At 46.8% G+C, this 17,454-nt stretch overlaps 1 protein-coding gene across 2 annotated transcripts; it reads right to left on the reverse strand.

The window, feature by feature from the left end:
* Nucleotides 1–248: 248 nt before the first annotated feature.
* Nucleotides 249–16,020, reverse strand: Vps11 (VPS11 core subunit of CORVET and HOPS complexes). 2 transcript variants are annotated; one of them, XM_059267708.1, is made up of 16 exons: nucleotides 15,787–16,020; nucleotides 14,157–14,305; nucleotides 13,931–14,066; nucleotides 13,380–13,543; nucleotides 12,047–12,294; nucleotides 10,352–10,553; nucleotides 9,823–9,974; nucleotides 8,798–8,984; nucleotides 7,857–8,003; nucleotides 7,550–7,738; nucleotides 7,297–7,458; nucleotides 6,664–6,803; nucleotides 6,373–6,575; nucleotides 6,110–6,281; nucleotides 1,023–1,245; nucleotides 249–686 (listed from the first exon to the last, which is right to left on the reverse strand). In XM_059267708.1, exons 1-16 carry the CDS (start codon nucleotides 15,971–15,973, stop codon nucleotides 522–524), a joined length of 2,826 nt encoding a protein of 941 aa, XP_059123691.1. In that variant the 5' UTR covers nucleotides 15,974–16,020; the 3' UTR covers nucleotides 249–521. The 2 variants fall into 2 exon arrangements, with proteins under 2 accessions (XP_059123691.1, XP_059123690.1); XM_059267707.1 differs by lacking the exon at nucleotides 15,787–16,020 and having other exon boundaries at nucleotides 14,157–14,545.
* Between the last annotated feature and the right edge of the window lie 1,434 nt (nucleotides 16,021–17,454).

Below are 17,454 nucleotides of genomic sequence, written 5' to 3' on the forward strand. Positions count from 1 at the left end.
GTGAGACCCTGTCTCAAAAAAAAAAAAAAAAAATCACCTGAAAAGTCCCCATAAAATATTCTTCAACCCGGGCTGGAAAGATGGCTCAGAGGTTAAGAGCACCAACTGCTCTTCCAGAGGTCCTGAGTTCAATTCCCAGCACCCACATGGTGGCTCACAACCATCTGTAATGAGATCTGGCACCCTCTTTCGGATATATAATAAATAAATAAATCTTTAAAAAAAAAAAATATTCTTCAACCCTCAAGTCATTATACTCTTTTATTTATAGGCTCTGAGAACAAGGACCCAAGCACAGCCTGGTGCCCTTGACTAGAGAAGAAAGCAGCTATTGTCCACAGAGAGGTTGCTGAGGTGCCCTTCTTCACTGGTGTGGAATAATCTAGACTGCTGGTCAGCAGGAGGACAGCAGGCTGGCAAGATGAGAGGAAGGGAAAGCAGATCCTGTCTTGAGTCTGAACTGTGGTCATGTCTGTGCTTTAGGGGCCCAAGAGATCCAGGCCTTCCCAGGAGCTGCTTAATTAAGTTCCCCTCCTGGAGTGCATCAGCAGGTCCCGCTGCAGCCCAGCCTCCAGGCTGGGGGTCAGTCTGGCTGTAGGAGGGTCGGTCAGGAGAGTCAACTTGTTGAAAACCCCTCGGCCAAAGTAGTCGGCAATCACAGAAAAGCTGTCGTTGGAGCATTTGAGCTAGAAGGAAAGAGGGAGAGAGTCAGATCCGCAGTGCTCAGCTGCTCACTGAAAAAAACAAGTCCTCTGGTACTCTGAGGACACTGTGTGACACTGATGGTGGCCCTGGTCTTGTGTGTGTGTGTGTGTGTGTGTGTGTGTGTGTGTGTGTGTGTGTGTGTGTGTGTGTACACCAACAGAGGCCAAAAGAGGGCATCAGATACCATGGAACTGAATCACAGGCACTTGTGAGCCTCGTGATGTGGACTCAGGTCCTCCAGACAGCAGAAGTGCCCTGAACTACTGAGCCATCTCTCCAGCTCCCCGCTCCCCACCCTTTAACCTCCTCATCCCCACCTGGTGCTGGAACTGATCATGAAGGTCTCGTTTCTGCTCCTGGGCCCGGATCATGTCCATCACCTTGCGGTTCTCAGGGAGGCAGGTAGGGCAGTCAGCATCGCTCTCCGAGTAACTCTCAAAGCAGTGCTGGTGGAAGGAGTGGCCACACAGGAAGTGGACTGAGGGCAGCTCCAAGGCGCTGTTACAGATGCTGCACTTGGTCTTCTGGAAAATCTTCGGACTACGGGCAGGAGACAGGAACAGTAGCAAAGACTGAGGGCAGGGCCAAACGCCCAGTGGAGAGAGGAAACAGATGAACAAGTCTCTGCAAGGTCCAGAAGCCCTGCCTGGTTTTAGCACCCAAAGGGAATCAAACAGACAAAAGCTCCAACCTGGAGTGAAGTTTTTTACCAGCACATAATCCAGAAGGATAGATTCTGCCCTTTTTCAGTTTTCAAACTAGTATCACATCCTTTTAAAGGAGCCATTCCTGCCCACCTTATCTAAAACTGTGGCAGACATTTGCAATAGGGAGGAGGTGCAGATCTAGTTTAGCAAAGTATTTACTTAGTAAGGCCCCCGGCCTGCATTCAATCTACAGTATCATGGCATTCAACACCAACTCCCCCAGCCCCGCCCTGCCACACACAGACACAGACAGACAGACAGACAGACAGACAGACACACACACACACACACACACACACACACACACACACACACACAGTGTTCCTCTCCCTTTACTATTATCTTCTTTACAGATTTCCATACCTGGCTTTATTCGCTTTTATGTATATGAGTGGGTTTTCTATATCTGTATATGTACCACAGGAGGTCAGAGAAGGGTGTTGGAACCCTGGAACTGAAGTTATAAATGGTTGTGAGCCATTGTGTGTGTGCTGTGAATCAAGTAAGTACTCTTAACCACTAAGCCATCTTCTAACTCCCTCCCACCACTTTCAATTTTTAAGGTTTCTTTTTTTAAATTATATGTGAGTTCAGGTATCCGCCAGGCAGGAAGTATCGGAGCCCCTGGAGTTACAGGTGGCTGTGGGTACCTGATGTGAGTGCTGGGAATTGAACTTGAGTCCTCTGCAAGAAAAGGACATGCTCTTAATCACTGACCCATCTCTCTAGTCCCCTTCTCTTTCCGCATTTATTTTCTCCTCAGAATTTACAACTACCTCCAACACTGTAACCATCTGCCTATTTGTTTTCTAGATTTATTTTATGTGTATGTGTGTGTCTGAGTGTATACCACTAGAGTTTGGTGCCTGCAGAGGTCTGAAAAGGACATCAAATTTCCTGGAGCTGGCGTTACAAGCCGTTGTGAGCCACTTGATGTGGGTGCTGGAAATTGAACCTAGCTCCTCTGCAAGTGCAGTGAGCACTCTTAACTGCTGAGCCATCTCTCCAGTCCCAAGCCTGCTTATTTAGAATGTTCACTGTATGTCTCTAGGACATAAGGCCCACGAAGACAGGGCTTCTTGTTGGCGTTATTCATTAAAGGCTTCAGATGTAATAAAGGCTGAGTGGAATGCAGAACCCTTTTCATAGTAAACATTTTATAGTGTAATGGGCAGAATAGACAGAACACTTGACAGCTGGGTGTGGTAGTAAATGCCTATGATCCCAGCACTTCAGGACGGTTAGAGTCCAGGGCAGCTGCAGCTACACGACTGTCTCAAACAAACAAAACAAACCCCTAAGGATTTGACACTTGAGAATAACTCTATCCAGGCAGGATGGCTCATTCCTGAAATCTCAGCACTCAGGAGGCTGAAGCAGAAAGACTGCTTTGAGTTCAAGGTCAGCCCAGGCTGTAGGGTAAGACTATGTCTCAAAAATAAAGCAAAATATGGGCAGGAGAGAGGACTCCGTGGTTAAGAGAACTGGCTGCTCTTCCAAAGGATCAGGGTTCAATTCCTTAGCACCCAATGGCAGTTCACAACTGTCTGCAACTCCAGTTCCAGGATCTGACATCCTCACACACACACATACATGCAAGCAAAACACCAAGGCACATGAAAAAAAAAAAAAAAAAAAAAAAAGGCAAATTAAATAAAAACAAAAACAAACAGAGCCTAGAGTTACAGGCCTGTAATCATAGCTATTGAGAAGGCTGAGGCAATAGAATCAGAGGTTCATGATCAGCCTGGCCTACAAAGTGAGTTCAAGAAGAGGCTGGGTAATTCAGTGAGACCCTGTCATAGCAACTACAAAGAAGGGCTGGAGAGATGACTCAGCAGATAAAGTGCTGGCTGACAAGCCAAGTCAGAGCCCTGGAGCCCGTGTGGAGAAGTGGGTTTGGTAGTGCATAACTGTGATTCAGGCACTCCTAGAGGTGTGGGTAAGGGAGACTGGAGCATGCAGTATGGAAGAAGTAAGAATCCCCATCCACACAGTTTTGAACAATTACAAGCAAGACTATAGCATATGGTTTCATTTGGGTAAAGCACCCAGCAGCCAAAACTGTTGTGTGCAAGGTAATGGTTCCCCTAGGCAGAGAGATGCAAGGACTGGAAGGACTCAGGAAAGGGGCTTCTGGGGCTCTGGCAATGTCCTGTTTCTTGAGCTGGATGTAAGATGCAAATTCGTTCCTTTTATATGAAACTTCATTCAACTACATCTACTCTTTTTTTTTTTTTTAAGATTTTTTTATTTTTATTATGTATACAGCATATATGACAGCAGGCTAGAAGAGGGCACCAGATCTCATTACAGATGGTTGTGAGCCACCATGTGGTTGCTGGGAATTGAACTCAGGACCTCTGGAAGAGCAGTCAGTGCTCTTAACCTCTGAGCCATCTCTCCAGCCCCTACATCTACTCTTATAGTTTGTGTATCATACTAAATACATATTTAAAAAAAAAAAAAAAAGTTAAGAGTCCCTACCTCAACAAGGCCAGAACTAGTGAAAGCAGTCCTCTGACTTCCACAGGGCCCTGTGGCATACATGTACCCACACTCACACACACAAAAGCAATTGTTTTTAAGAGTCCTGGGGGTCCAGCTCGACGGTACTGTGCTTGCCTAGCATTTAAGTGACTCTAGGGGTCCAGCTTGGTGGTACTGTGCTCGCCTAGTATTTAAGTGGCTCTGGAATCAATCTCCAGAAATGCAAACAAATAAAAATGTTGAGATCTAAATTATCCACTTTCTGTACTGTCTAAAATCAAATTTTACTTCAGACCATCTTCACAATTTAGATGTTTGCTTAGAAAATGTAAATATTATGTATGCTGAGAAGAACTGGCCTGGCCATAAAATGACCTCCTCCAAAGCCCATTATGGGACTCACGGGGCTAGAAAGATGGCTCTGCAGTTAAGAGTACATATTGTTTTTGTAGAAGGAAAATTGAATTCAACTCCCAGTATACAGGGGGTGGGGTGGGCCGGGGCTCAGAACTGCCTGTAACTCTCTCAACCTGGAGATCTGATGCCTTTGTCAAATGTAGGCACGTGCATTCAGGTGCACAGGCTTGCACACAAACACATACATAATTTAATAGGGCTGAAGAGACGGATCACTGGTTAAACATACACACTTCTCTTGAAGAGGACCTGAGTTTAGTTCCCAGCTTCTACATTAAGGGGCTTACAACCGCCTGTAACTCCAGTTCCAGGAGATCCAATAGCCTCTCTGGCCTCAGTAGGCACAAGCTCTTATACAAGCACAAGCACACTCACAAACACAAATACACAGACACACAGACTCACGCACACTAAAATCTTTTTTTTTTCCTGTTTTTTTGGTTTGTTTGTTTGTTTGTTTCTGGGACAGGGTTTCTCTGTTTTTTAGACCAGGTTTCTCTGTTTTGAACTCACAAAGATCTGCCTGCCTCTGCCTTCCTGAGTGCTGGGATTAAAGGCAAGTGCAGCCAGGGCCAGCTTAGGCTGGGCGATAGTGGCACATTTTTTTTCCCATATACTGAAATCTTTTTTTTTTTTTTTGGTTTTTCGAGACAGGGTTTCTCTGTGTAGCTTTGCGCCTTTCCTGGGACTCACTTGGTAGCCCAGGCTGGCCTCGAACTCACAGAGATCCGCCTGGCTCTGCCTCCCGAGTGCTGGGATTAAAGGCGTGCGCCACCACTGCCCGGCCATATACTGAAATCTTTAAAAATAAGATTTATGGCTGGGTATGGTGGCACACCCCTTTAATACTAGCACTCAGGAGACAGAAGCAGGTGGATCTCTGTGATAGGACAGCTAAGGCAAATATAGACAGACCTTGTCTCAAACAAAACAAAAAAGGGGATATATAGCTAATTATTTTTTTAGAATTCCTTCATTAAGATATGGGCTGGGGTGTGTAGTTTCAGTGGTAGGGTAGATGCCTAGCATGTACAAGAGGCCTTCAATCAGTGATTCTCAACCTTCCTAATGCTACGACTCTTTAATATAGGTCCTCATGTTGTGGTGACCCTAACTATAAAATTACTTCATTGCCACTTCATAACTATATTTTTTTTTTTTTTGTTTTGTTTTGTTTTGTTTTGTTTTTTGAGACAGGGTTTCTCTGTGTAGCTTTGCGCCTTTCCTGGAACTCACTTGGTAGCCCAGGCTGGCCTCGAACTCACAGAGATCCGCCTGGCTCTGCCTCCCAAGTGCTGGGATTAAAGGCGTGCGCCACCACCGCCCGGCCCATAACTATAATTTTACTATGGTTATGAATCAGTAGTGTAAAGCTGGGAGTGATGGCACACACCTTTAATCCCAGCACTCAGGAGGCAGAAGCAGGTGGATCTCTGTGAGTTCAAAGCCAGCCTGGTCTACAGAGTGAGTTCCAGGACAGCCAGGACTGTTACATAGAGAAATCCTATCTCGAAAAACTTAAAATAAATAAATGGGTGAATAATTGAATTGTGATGTAAATATCTGATATGCAAGATAATTGATATGCAACTCCCAAAGGGGTAGTGACCCACATGTTGAGAACCGCTGCCTTAGGTTACTCCTTGCAGGAGGAAGAAGGAGGAAGGGAGAAAAAAAGGAGAAAGGAGCTCAAACACACTTCACAGATCCTCTGTCTGGAAAGCACATAACATCACATTGTGACAGACGAACTCATCCCCTGTCCACTCCACATATCCAATTATGGATACCTTGACTTGAGCTCTTGGATTTCCTGACGGATACGAGTGGTCTCCTCCCTGTACCGCCTCACCCGAAGCTCATCCTGTGCAATCTGCTGGCTCTGTTTCTGCAGTTTTTGGACCAGGTAGTCTCGGATGATGGACAGGGTAGCTGTGGAGTTGTGGGCCAGGGTCTGTACCACTGAGATGAGAGGCCAAGAAGACATGAGATAATGAACCACACAGCACCCACTAAACAGAGCCTCCCTCAGCCAGCCTCTCCTCCCAAGTACCTAGAAGAGGTGGCATGAGGTTCTTGTTCTCGATATGCTTGAGTACAGCTGCCACATACTCCTTGCAGTCTTCCTCCTTGCGGGCGAAGTAGCTGAGGGCCTGTTCCCACAGGGAGGGGTCCTGCTCCCCATGGCGCTCGCACACGGCAATTACCTGTCGGTACTGCCCATGCTGCATGTGGTAATGCATGATCTGCTGGAACCTGGGGCCGGGGAAAGGGCACACCTCAGAGATTGTCCCTGGAAAATTACCTGACTCTTCCCCTTTCCCTGGAAGTCCCCGATTCTTACAGCTTCCCCTGCTCGTAGAGGTAAAGGACCCCATCCTGGAAGTCATGCATTTGGCACAGGACCAGTGCCTTGTCAAACACATCACAGAATCGGCCACTCTTCAGCAAGGAGATGGCCTCTGCGTGAAGTTTCTCCTTGGCCTACAAGAGAAGTGGGTGGGGCTGTTAGTCAGCAGAGGGCACAAGATTTTTTAGACGAGGCAAATCTCAGTCCGATTTCCCATCAGTGAAACCCATATAGCCCCAGAGGTGAGGGGCTACTCTGAAAACCAGCTGTTTTCAACCTGTGGGTCATGATCCCATTGGCAAGCCTCTGTCTCCAAAAACATTTACATTATGAGTCATAACAATAGCAAAAATATGGTTATGAAGTAGCAATGAAAATAATTTTATGCTGGGGGTCACCACAACATGAGGAACTGTGTATTAAAGGGTCGCAGCATCAGCAAGGTTGGGAATCCCTGATCTGAAGAAAGCAACAAAGGCAGCCACAAAGCTAGCTAGAGGACAGGCACAAGAGGAGCTATCTTTTCTTTATTCATTGCTAGGGAAGGAAGCCGAGGCCTCACACACGCGAGACCACTGAGCACCCCGCTGTCTTTCCAGCACCTCCCATGCTCTGGCCAGGTGTCACCTGTGGCTCCTTCTCATGGGCCCAGTTCTGCAGCCTCAGCTCCAGGAGCGTGTCGTAGATGCCCTGGGGCGAGTCCGGCTGCACTTCGCTCATGTGCTCCAGGAAAGCTTTCAGCTCTCTCGGGTTGTTTGCAAAGATGGGGATGAACTCCTCGGAGTTGGCCTAGGACGGAGGAAAGAAAGAGGCGAGGGGGCTGAGTGAACAGGCCTCTAAGGTGATCCCTGCTACCCAAAACTGTTTTCCCAGGTCTCACCCGGAAGCCTGGAGCCTCCCGATCACCTCGGCCTTCTGGACTGGGCCGGTAGTCAGTACAAAGTCCTTTCAGCAACTGGGTCGTCTGCTCCGGTATGTGGTGCATGAGGATCTTGCCATAGCGCTTCATGTTACTCTCTGCCTGCTCAAAAGGCAGCTTACCGATATACTGAAGGGCTTCCTGGTAGTTCTGTGGAGAGGGCAAAGGCAAATTAGTGCTCTTCCTGCCTCACCCACCAGGATGCATTTTTATCTTTCCCAGTGTGTCCTCAAAGCAGCACTTTGCCCAAAGCAAGAACCTCACCCACCTTAATGTCCTCTAGCTGGATCTTCAAGTACCACTCATGATGTGCATGGTTCTCAGCCAGATAGAGGGCATGGGAGTAGTAGCCAGCCTGCCGGAGGACCTTGATGGCCGTCTCCACATCAAAGTGGACCTCACTCTCACTCTTTGTCTGCCAACAAGACATCACACAAAATCATGCGCACAGGCGGCTGGAGAAGGGGGAACAAGCAGGCATCTTTAAGGCATGTTACTAAAGGGCATTACATCTTGCCTGTGAAAACATGCCAGCCAGCCTCTTGCAATTTCTGCTTAAAAACCCAAGGCTTTCCTCTGTCCCTATCACTAGAAAGACATTTCTAGGGCTGGAGAGATGGCTCATCTCTAGTTAAGAGCACTGGCTGCTCTTCCAGAGGACCTGGGTTCAATTCCCAGCCCCCACATGGCAGCTCACAGCTGTCTATAACTACAGTTAAAGGGGATCCACCCTCACACAGACAAAACACCAATGCACATAAAATAAAATTAAATAAATGTAAAAGAAGAAAAGACATTTCTAGGGACTGAGGGCTTCTTTAATGGCACTTCCTGGGCTTCAGCACCATGGAATGTTCTCGACAGCTAGCAACTGCTCTTTTTCCTGTTTTTTTTTTTTTTTTCCCTTGGTTTTTCCGAGACAGGGTTTCTCTGTGTAGTTTTGGTGCCTGTCCTGGATCTCACTGTAGACCAGGCTGGCCTCGAACTCACAGAGATCTGCCTGCCTCTGCCTCCCAAGTGCTGGGATTAAAGGCGTGCGCCACCACCACCCGGCTTTTTTTCCTGTTTATACAAGAGAAAGCACTGGTTCCCAAATAAAGCTGGCCCGCTGCTTTCCTGTGTTCTGCTGAGAAACAGCAAGTCCGAGTAAGCCACTTCAGGTTCAGTGAGGCTTACTAGGAAATCATCCCATCCAACACCACCCTTCACCTTGATGAATTCCTCCAACTTTGAGCTGTCCTTGAGCTTGGTATAGCAGTTCAGAAGCAGGGTGGTATGATCAGCATTAGCCAGAGATTGCCGATGCAGGGTCTGCAGGTAGGCAGTCAAGTTGTGGATGCGCTGGGCATCCAGAAACTTCCGGATCACGTAAGATGGCTCCAACTTTCCAATGGTTCTAGGGAAACATCAGTATCATCAGGATGGAGTACTTAGTGGAGTGGCTGTACAGGGATCACTGTAGAGCATGTTAGTGGGTCTTGAGGAGCTCACTTCTAACAAAGTCAAGGTGGTATCAGGATAGTAGACTATTAACGACACTGCACAAGGCTCCACAACACTGGCTCTTGTTGTTTTTGAGACGAGGTCTCACTATGTAGTCATGGCTGGCTTAGCAAATTGTTATCTGGACCAGGTTGGCCTTGAACTTAGGGCAATCCTCCTGTCTCTCTTTTCTCAGTGCTGGGATTATAGGCAAGTGCCACCACAACCAGCCCAGTACACTGGTTCTTCTTTTTTATGAACCACTTCACAAACCTGCATGTTATCCTTGCTGCCAAAGTAAGCATGAGTACAGGGCTGGGTGGCTTTTGTTTTTTTGAGATAGGGTCTCTCTATGTAGTCCTGGCTGTCCTGGAACTCTCTATGTAGAGCAGACTCGCCTTGAACTCACAGAGATCAGCCTGCCTCTGTTTCCCAAGTACTAGGATTAAAGGTTTGTACCACCATGCCCTGTCTTGTGTTTTAAGATAGGTTCAGGTGTAGCACAGACTAATTTTGAACTCACAATCAATCCTCCTGCTTCAGTCCTGGGACTAAAAGTATGTACCAGCATGCCCAGTTAGTTATCCTCTCACTGGCAGCCCAGTTTCCATAGTAAAAGTGAACACTTCCTGATGAACTACAAGACACCCTCTCCCCCCTCCCGACACACACACTTCTGCTTTCGCCTCCAGCGTGGGTTTCAGATGACTGTTCTGCATCCAGAGCTACACCCACGGCACACCCAGACTAACCGGATATACTGCTGCACAGCCCCATCATGGTTGCCCTTGCTGTAGAGATGGTCTCCATACTGCATGAAAATTTGAGCTAGCCCATCACTGTCCAGATGTTGACTCTTAGCCAAGTTAATTGCCATCTCAAATAGATTCTTCTTAAACAGCATCTAGAGGAGAGATGAGCACATTGGTAGAGGCAGTCCTGAGAGTATGCCCTCCCAAACATACCATAATAAACAAAGTAGACAGTCCTGGAGTTACAATCTGCCTACAGTCTAGACAAAGACCTCAAGGTAACCCCAAGACCAACACCAGCATCACCTCACCTCATACAGGTCTCTGTAAACAAGGAGGGTTGGCTCAGGTTCCCAGCCATTACTTCCCTCCAGAGCCACATCTAGGCCACTGTTATGCTATCCTAAGGAAACTGAATAAGGCTGTGACCCAAAGGAAGGAAAGTCCCTGGGCCCAGGTGACCTAAGAAACCTATTCCTGCAGCTACTTCCAGATGCTTGTGCCAACTCTGAGAACCTGGTGGCCTTGCCTCCAGTTTGGTCTGTGTGTCCTTCTCCTGCAATGCGTGGACCCGCCCATCCCGCGTCAGCACGTACAGGGAGCCCCACTCAGCGAGCACATCCACTACATCCTCAAAAACAGCGCTGTAGGCTATGAACTTGTTGCACAGGTCATAGATGTTGAGAATTTGCTTGTCAGAGCTCTGTGAGTCCCTGTTGGTAAACTCTGACCTGCACAGGAAAGAAAAGCACCCACTATTTAGGCCACCTCTGTCTCAATTCCCTTATGGTTCCTTCCCATGACAACTCTGGTGCTGCCCCATTCCAGTTAGAACAAATCACCTCATTGGCCCCTCCAGCAGCTCATCTCACACATGCAGAATTGTGCTGACAGCTGTGGAAAAGAACATAATCCTGGTCTTACCCTTTGGCATCCTATCATTAATCCTAGCCAACAGAGTAGAAAATTAAACATTCAGATGTCCACCCACTCAACAACAACTACAAAAAATCACCCATCGCCTGGTATTAGACAATGTGCTTGGTACTGAATGAAAACAATCCAACAGGGGCTAGGAGAGGGCCCTGTTGATAAAATGCTTGCTCTGCAGCACGAGGATCTCAGTTCAATACTTAGATCCTACATTTAAAAAAAGGTACAGGGGTGGGAGAGATGGCTCAGCAGTTAAGAGCACTTGCTGCTCTTTTAGAAGACCCCAGTTCAGTTCCTAGCACCCACATCAGGTGGCTCACAACCACCTATAACTCTAGCTTCAGAGGATCAGATGCCTCTGACCTCCATGAGCACCCGCACACGTATGCACAAAATCCACACACAAATATATACACATAATTAAAGGAAAAAACATAAAATAAAACAACGGGTACAGTGGCACACACTTGGGCTAGGGAAATGGGTACAGGCAGATCCTGGGGCCTCACTGGTTGCCAACCAGCAGCCTAGTATACTTGGTGAGCTCCAGGCCAGTCAGAGACTGTCTCCAAAATAAACAGTGGATCGTGCCTGAGGAATGATACCTGAGGCTGTCCTCCAGCCTCCACACACATGCATACATACATACATATATACACCTGCACACACGTGAGCATATACACACACACACACAAACCAACAGGGAGTGCTTTCACTATGCCAAAGGCCCACCATTCCCTTTCACTGCTCTAGAAAACTACGATGAAGATGACAAAAACCCCCAACAAGAAAACCCAGGCCTGGGGCTGGACAGATGGCTGAGGTTAAGAGCACTAGCTCCTCTTTCAGAGGACCCGGGTTCAATTCCCAGCACCCATGTGGCAGCTCACAACTGTCTGTAACTCCAGTTCCAGAGGATCTGATAGCTTCACACCAATGCACATAAAATAAAGTTAAATAAATTAATTAAAAAAGAAAGAAAGAAAAGAAAAGAAAACCCAGGCCTTATACTTCCTAGCACTTTGCACTTCCTCAACACTCAATCCTCTGGTTCTACCTAACTTACTTTAACCAAAGAGCAAAAAAATCCAATCCTAGTATTTTCACAGCAAATGTCTGGAGCAAAACCTTATTTTTCAGTAAAAATAGTTAACTGAATCTAGGTGGAAGGTCAACCTACATAAAACTCAAATGACAGACTGGCTGGATCCAGGCATTAGGGCTTTAAAACTACGATAGTTCTGGGGCACAAGTCTAGTCCTCTCCTTTTCCCCTTTCCCGGGAGTCTTACTTGGGAGAAACCTTCCGGTCTCGGGAGACAATGACAAGGTAGCCTCTGAACCAGTGGGTGATGAGCTTATGACCCTCAAAGGCAAAGCAGGGCCCACGTTCATCCGGCTGATAAAGGTAAACACACTCATCTCCGGCAACAATGAACTGCAGGTCCTGAGAAGGGTCGCTCAGGGCTGAGCAGCGCAGGCCACAACCATGGGTGTCCAGCTCCACACGGGGGTAGTCCTTTCCAGAAACGATATAGGACTGCCAAAGGTAAAAAAAAGTTAGCAGGCTCCCTTTGAAGAGGCAGCACCTAAGCCTTCATAAAGACATTCATTTCTTTTCTTTATTTTGTTTGTTTGTTTTTTTCTCAAGACAGGGTTTCTCATTGTAGTCCTGGCTGTCCTGGAACCTGCTCTGTAGACCAGGCTGGCCTCACAGAGATCCACCTGCCTCTGCCTCCCCAATGCTGAATTAAAAGTGTGCACCATTACGTCCGGCTACAGACATCTACCTTGACTCTCTCACATTTTCTCCACTTAGCATTCTACTTGCCCACGGTCCCTGCCTTCTCCAGTCACCACCATCCAGCTACTGGATCAATGTATTGGGGGCCATAGTCTCTTTCTTTTATATGATCACAAGCTATCATGCCAGTTAGAGAAACGCAATGGTTCTTTGCTGTTCTAGCAGAAGTGTATTCCTAGTCTGGGGAGGCAGTTCAGTCTAAGTGTGAGTACAGTGAACATGCGGCTCTGGGGTTGACCTTTGGTAGCAAACGTTTTCCAAAGGCAGTTCACAACTGCCGAAACTCCAGCTGCCCTCTGAAGGCAAACCCACAAACATAGCCTACACTTACATAAATAAAAACTGGGGGAGAATTTTTTTTTTTTTTTTTTTTTTTTTTGGTTTTTCAAGACAGGGCTTCTCTGTGTAGCTTTGCGTCTTTCCTGGAACTCACTTGGTAGCCCAGGCTGGCCTCGAACTCACAGAGATCCGCCTGGCTCTGCCTCCCGAGTGCTGGGATTAAAGGCGTGCGCCACCACCGCCCGGCAAGAATTTTTTTTAAGATTAAGAATGTAATGGAACACCAGGAGCCAGAGAGGCAAAGCTATTTGTCCTAATTATGCTTAACAATGGAGAATCAAGTTATTCTACTACAAGCACAGAGTTCTTTTCCTAAGTCTCCCTCTTCTAGTCTCCTACATGAAGAAATAAAGTATTAAACTGGGCAAATGATTCAAGGCTCTATGGCAAGACTCCCACCTCTCCTGTTAGTTGCTTACACTATTCCCCTGAGCGCTGGAGAGACCCTCCATGGTTCCCCTTGAGTGTGACCTTAATCATACCTGAACATTTTCAGTTGTCACAACAAACAAGTGAGTGGTCTTTCCTGCTTGGCGAAAGGCCAGTCCAGTGACTGGATAGTTGCCCTTGTGTAAAATCTGGGTCTTGCTATGGCGGTCCCGGGTGATGTCTCCCTTGTTCAGAGTAACACTGCCATCTGTGAAACCTGAAGACCAGAAAACAGTGTTTCAGTGGGGTTGAAAAGAGAAGGGAGTGGAAACAGAGAAAAAGGCCATGGAAGGCACTCGTAAGAAAGACATGCTTTCTCCTGCACCTACAACTTCACTAATGGTAACCTGGGAACCTCAGTATCTCTATTCACTGACTCATTTTCAAAGAAACTAAATATCTTACCATTATAAACTTTAATAAATCTACAAGGCCTTGGGTCAGTGCCATGAGAACACCACATATGAACTGTAAAAACTACTTCAAAGAAAATGTGTTTAAAAATCTAGGAATGGAGTTCTAGGACAGCCAAGGCTACACAGAGAAACCCTGTCTGAGGGGGTGGGAATGTAGAGAGGTTGGTTTCCCACTTTTTGCTGCTTACCAATGGCCATAAAGTTGAGATTTTCATGAACCGTCAAACAAGACACAACAGTTGGCTCTGTCCCTGGGATGGCAGGGAAGATCCGGGTGCAGAGTGGATTGCCACCATCTCTCTTTTCTAGGTTCCAGATCTTTACCTGGGGACAGACCACAGACACGTGAGTGTCAGTCTCCCTCCAACCAAAACACAGTCCTTGGCTTCTGGATCTTTCTTTTCTGGGACTTACCAGGGGGTTAATACCCTCTTCATCCTCACCAACTGATGCCAGAATATTGTGCTGCTTCAGCTGATACAGATGTGTCACACGTAGTTTGTAGGCCTGGAAGCCTGTAAGCTGTAGGGAACGTGGCAAGAACCAGATCTGGCCTTCCATATGTGCAGGGGAGTCAAGAAGCTTCCTTTCCAAGGAGTGACATATCCCTCCCTCACCCTCTAATCTGTGGCTGCATTTTCTATACTTTAAGTTACCTTCAAACAACCATAGTCCTGAAGTATCACTACAGTAGATGAAGAATTAAAATATTTTATGAAAAAAAGAGTTGTAACTGAAAAAGAAATGCCAGGCAGTGGTGGCAAACACCTTTAATCCCAGCACTCAGGAGGCAGAGGCAGGTGGATCTCTGTGAGTTTGAAGCCAGCCTGGTCTACAGAGTGAGTTCTAGGACAGTCAGGGCTAGAGTGAAACCCTGTCTCAAAAAAAAAACAAAGACAAAAAAAGAAATATAGAGAGAGAAAGAAATGAAACACACACATCTTAAGAAAAGTCACATTCACATAACTTCAAATTATAGGATACTATTACAACTGTTCTGTTTTAGTATTATGTTGCTAATCTCGTACCGACTTTGAGTTAGAAATTAAAGGTATGGTCAGTATGTGTTTTCACTGATTTAACCATTTTTAATTTACAATGCTACAAAAGTGGCATGTAGTAGACACCCTACTTTGAAGGGCTGAGGGGCAAAGCACTTGAGAAGAAGGCAGAATTTGAACCTTCAGCCTTTCCTAGGCTAGTAATATGGGTAAGATGCTTTGAGGCCAGCCCTTAATCCCAGTGCTCTGGTGTGAGTTCAAGGCCAGCCTCGTCTACACAATGAGATCCTGCCCAACAATTACAAAAAAAAAAGATACTCTGGTGATGCTGTGCAGGTGTAGCACCCTGTCAGCAATGGAATCAGAAGGGAAAACTGATAAAGTACAGTGTACTGTGTTGCTATTTACCCTGGTAGACTAGGTATGGTAAATGCACAAACTGGCTTATAGTACTTTCTATTTATGATGGATTCGCCTGGGTGTGACCCCATCCTAAGTTGAGGAACATCTCTATAGGAAAAAGTAGCACCTACGTCGTTTGTCACTATTTGTGGCTTCAGACATGACCTGAGGGCTTGACTGTACTTACACCAGAATCTAGACTATCAATGAACATGCACATAACCTCTTTAGAAACTCCAAGGGCTTTCCCCATATACCTCGTGACAAAGCAAACAAACTCCTTGACTCATTAGTCTCCTTGCCCACAATATCAGACAGGGAAAGTAACACCTCACACACGCATCTTTAAAGGCAAGTTGCATCTGCTTGAGAGAGGGCTGATCTTAACCTTGTCAAAATGGCATTAACAACCTTTTTACAGAAAAGGAAACTGAAGCCAAGCGTTAAACAACTTGCCCAGGACTGCTCAGTTGACAAATTAGAAAACGGACTTCCTTCTTTCTCCCATCAGACCACAGAAGAGGTCTGGGCTCCCGCATCGAATTGCGAGCGCGCAAAGCACCACCGGCAGATTCCATTCCAGCTGGAGGAATCTCCGAAGGCTTCCGCGGAGGGAAGGGACAGCTCCACAAGAAGGATATCTCCAAAGACCAGGCTCCCGCGGCCGGAGTCGCAGACGGTGATGCCAGGAGGGAGGCAAAGGAACTTGGAAGCGGTGGATCCAGAGGCCGGCGCGGCCCCCGGAGCGGCCCCATCGTTACCCAGCGGCTCCTTCACCAGCTCCTTCTCGAAGAAAACGAAGCGCCGCCACTGCAAGTAGGCCGCCATCTTGGCCGAGGGCCCCCGCCTCCGGAAGCAACATCACGTGAGCCGCACAGGAGAGTCATGTGAGAGGCGTCCTCCGGGAGCATGCGCGCACAGGCGCGCTTGCGTAGGCCGTGCCTACTTCGCAAAGCTCTGGGGGTGGCGCTTGCTCGGTAGCTCCCTAGTGCTTTGATCTTGTTAGAACTTCGAGGGTCCTTCATTCCGCATCATTTTCCCCTCCGGACGCGTGGTGGCGCGTTTCGAGGCCAGCATGCCCTCCACAGCGAGACCGTGTCTCAAAACTAAAACGCTCAGCTCTGTTCGGGGTCGCTGTGCAGAGAGTCATGTTTTGGGAAACTATCTAATCCATCAGCTTTTTAATGTTGGAATAGAGCTGAAATTAAACGCCACCTTTCCAGAAGTGGTTAAAAAAACAGCCTGATCAAATTCAAAGCTTTTTAGCTATATGTAAGACTTTATAAATGGAACTATTCCATCAATAGGCAACTAGACGTATAGATAGTATGTAATTTCTGTGCAGGTCTCTTTAGTAAACACATGCCTATATACCAATCAGAAATCTTATTCCAACAAAGAAAGTTTGGATTTGGCTTTTGTTGTTTTGTTTTGCGGTGGGGATGCAGGGAAGCGCACAGATCAATAAAACGCTCAGGCACTGATGGCTCATGATGAAGGATGTCACGCATTTCGTGAATTGTAGCTTGCTGTGCCTAAGCGAGTTACATTTCTAACCTGTCAGAAATATTTTAGGTCATAAATTAAAGTAAGTATACAAAACCGGTTTTTCAACTGCTGGAAAGGAGAAATAAAAGTTTGTACTGCCATTGACACATGTTGAACCAACCTTGTGGTATATATTCAGTTCTGTGCGTCTGTCAGAGTGTGTAGAGCCTGATACACTCAAAATATGTTCATTGAGATGGAAAGTTCTGATGAAAGGGGAACTCCTAAGATACTGTCAACATCCAACATCGTCACCCTTTCTATAGAGGCAGGATATGGGGCAGGGAACAGTAGCAAATGCCAGGGAGTGGCAGCTTTGAGAATAGAGTGATTTAATATATGGCAAGTCAAGGTATTCCATAGCTGTTCTAGCAGTGCTGACTAAACCAGCTCTGTGTAGAGACAGCCCTGCGTCCTGTTTGTGTGCCAGAGGGAATCATGAGGAGTTTGTGTCAAAAGAAGCATTGTGAGGAATATGATGATATCAACTGTGACATCTTGTTCACCAGGACTGACTTAGTTAACCTGGTTGTCTAGGCAGATGTCCCCTTCTCTCATCACTGCATGTACGGCCCTCCTGTAGCATGTTCCCTCGAAGGTCCGGACCTTCCAGGACAAAGGAGGACCATTTCTCAGTTCAAGAGCAAGAGTGACTGAACTCCCCCTACTAGAACTACCTCCAAACATGTTCTAAAGAAGTATTGTGATTCCAGGACAGCCAGGGCTACATAAAGAGACCGAGTCTTAAAACAAAACAAACA

Source organism: Peromyscus eremicus, chromosome 7 (genome assembly GCF_949786415.1).
Source record: "Peromyscus eremicus chromosome 7, PerEre_H2_v1, whole genome shotgun sequence".
NCBI lineage: Eukaryota > Metazoa > Chordata > Mammalia > Rodentia > Cricetidae > Peromyscus > Peromyscus eremicus.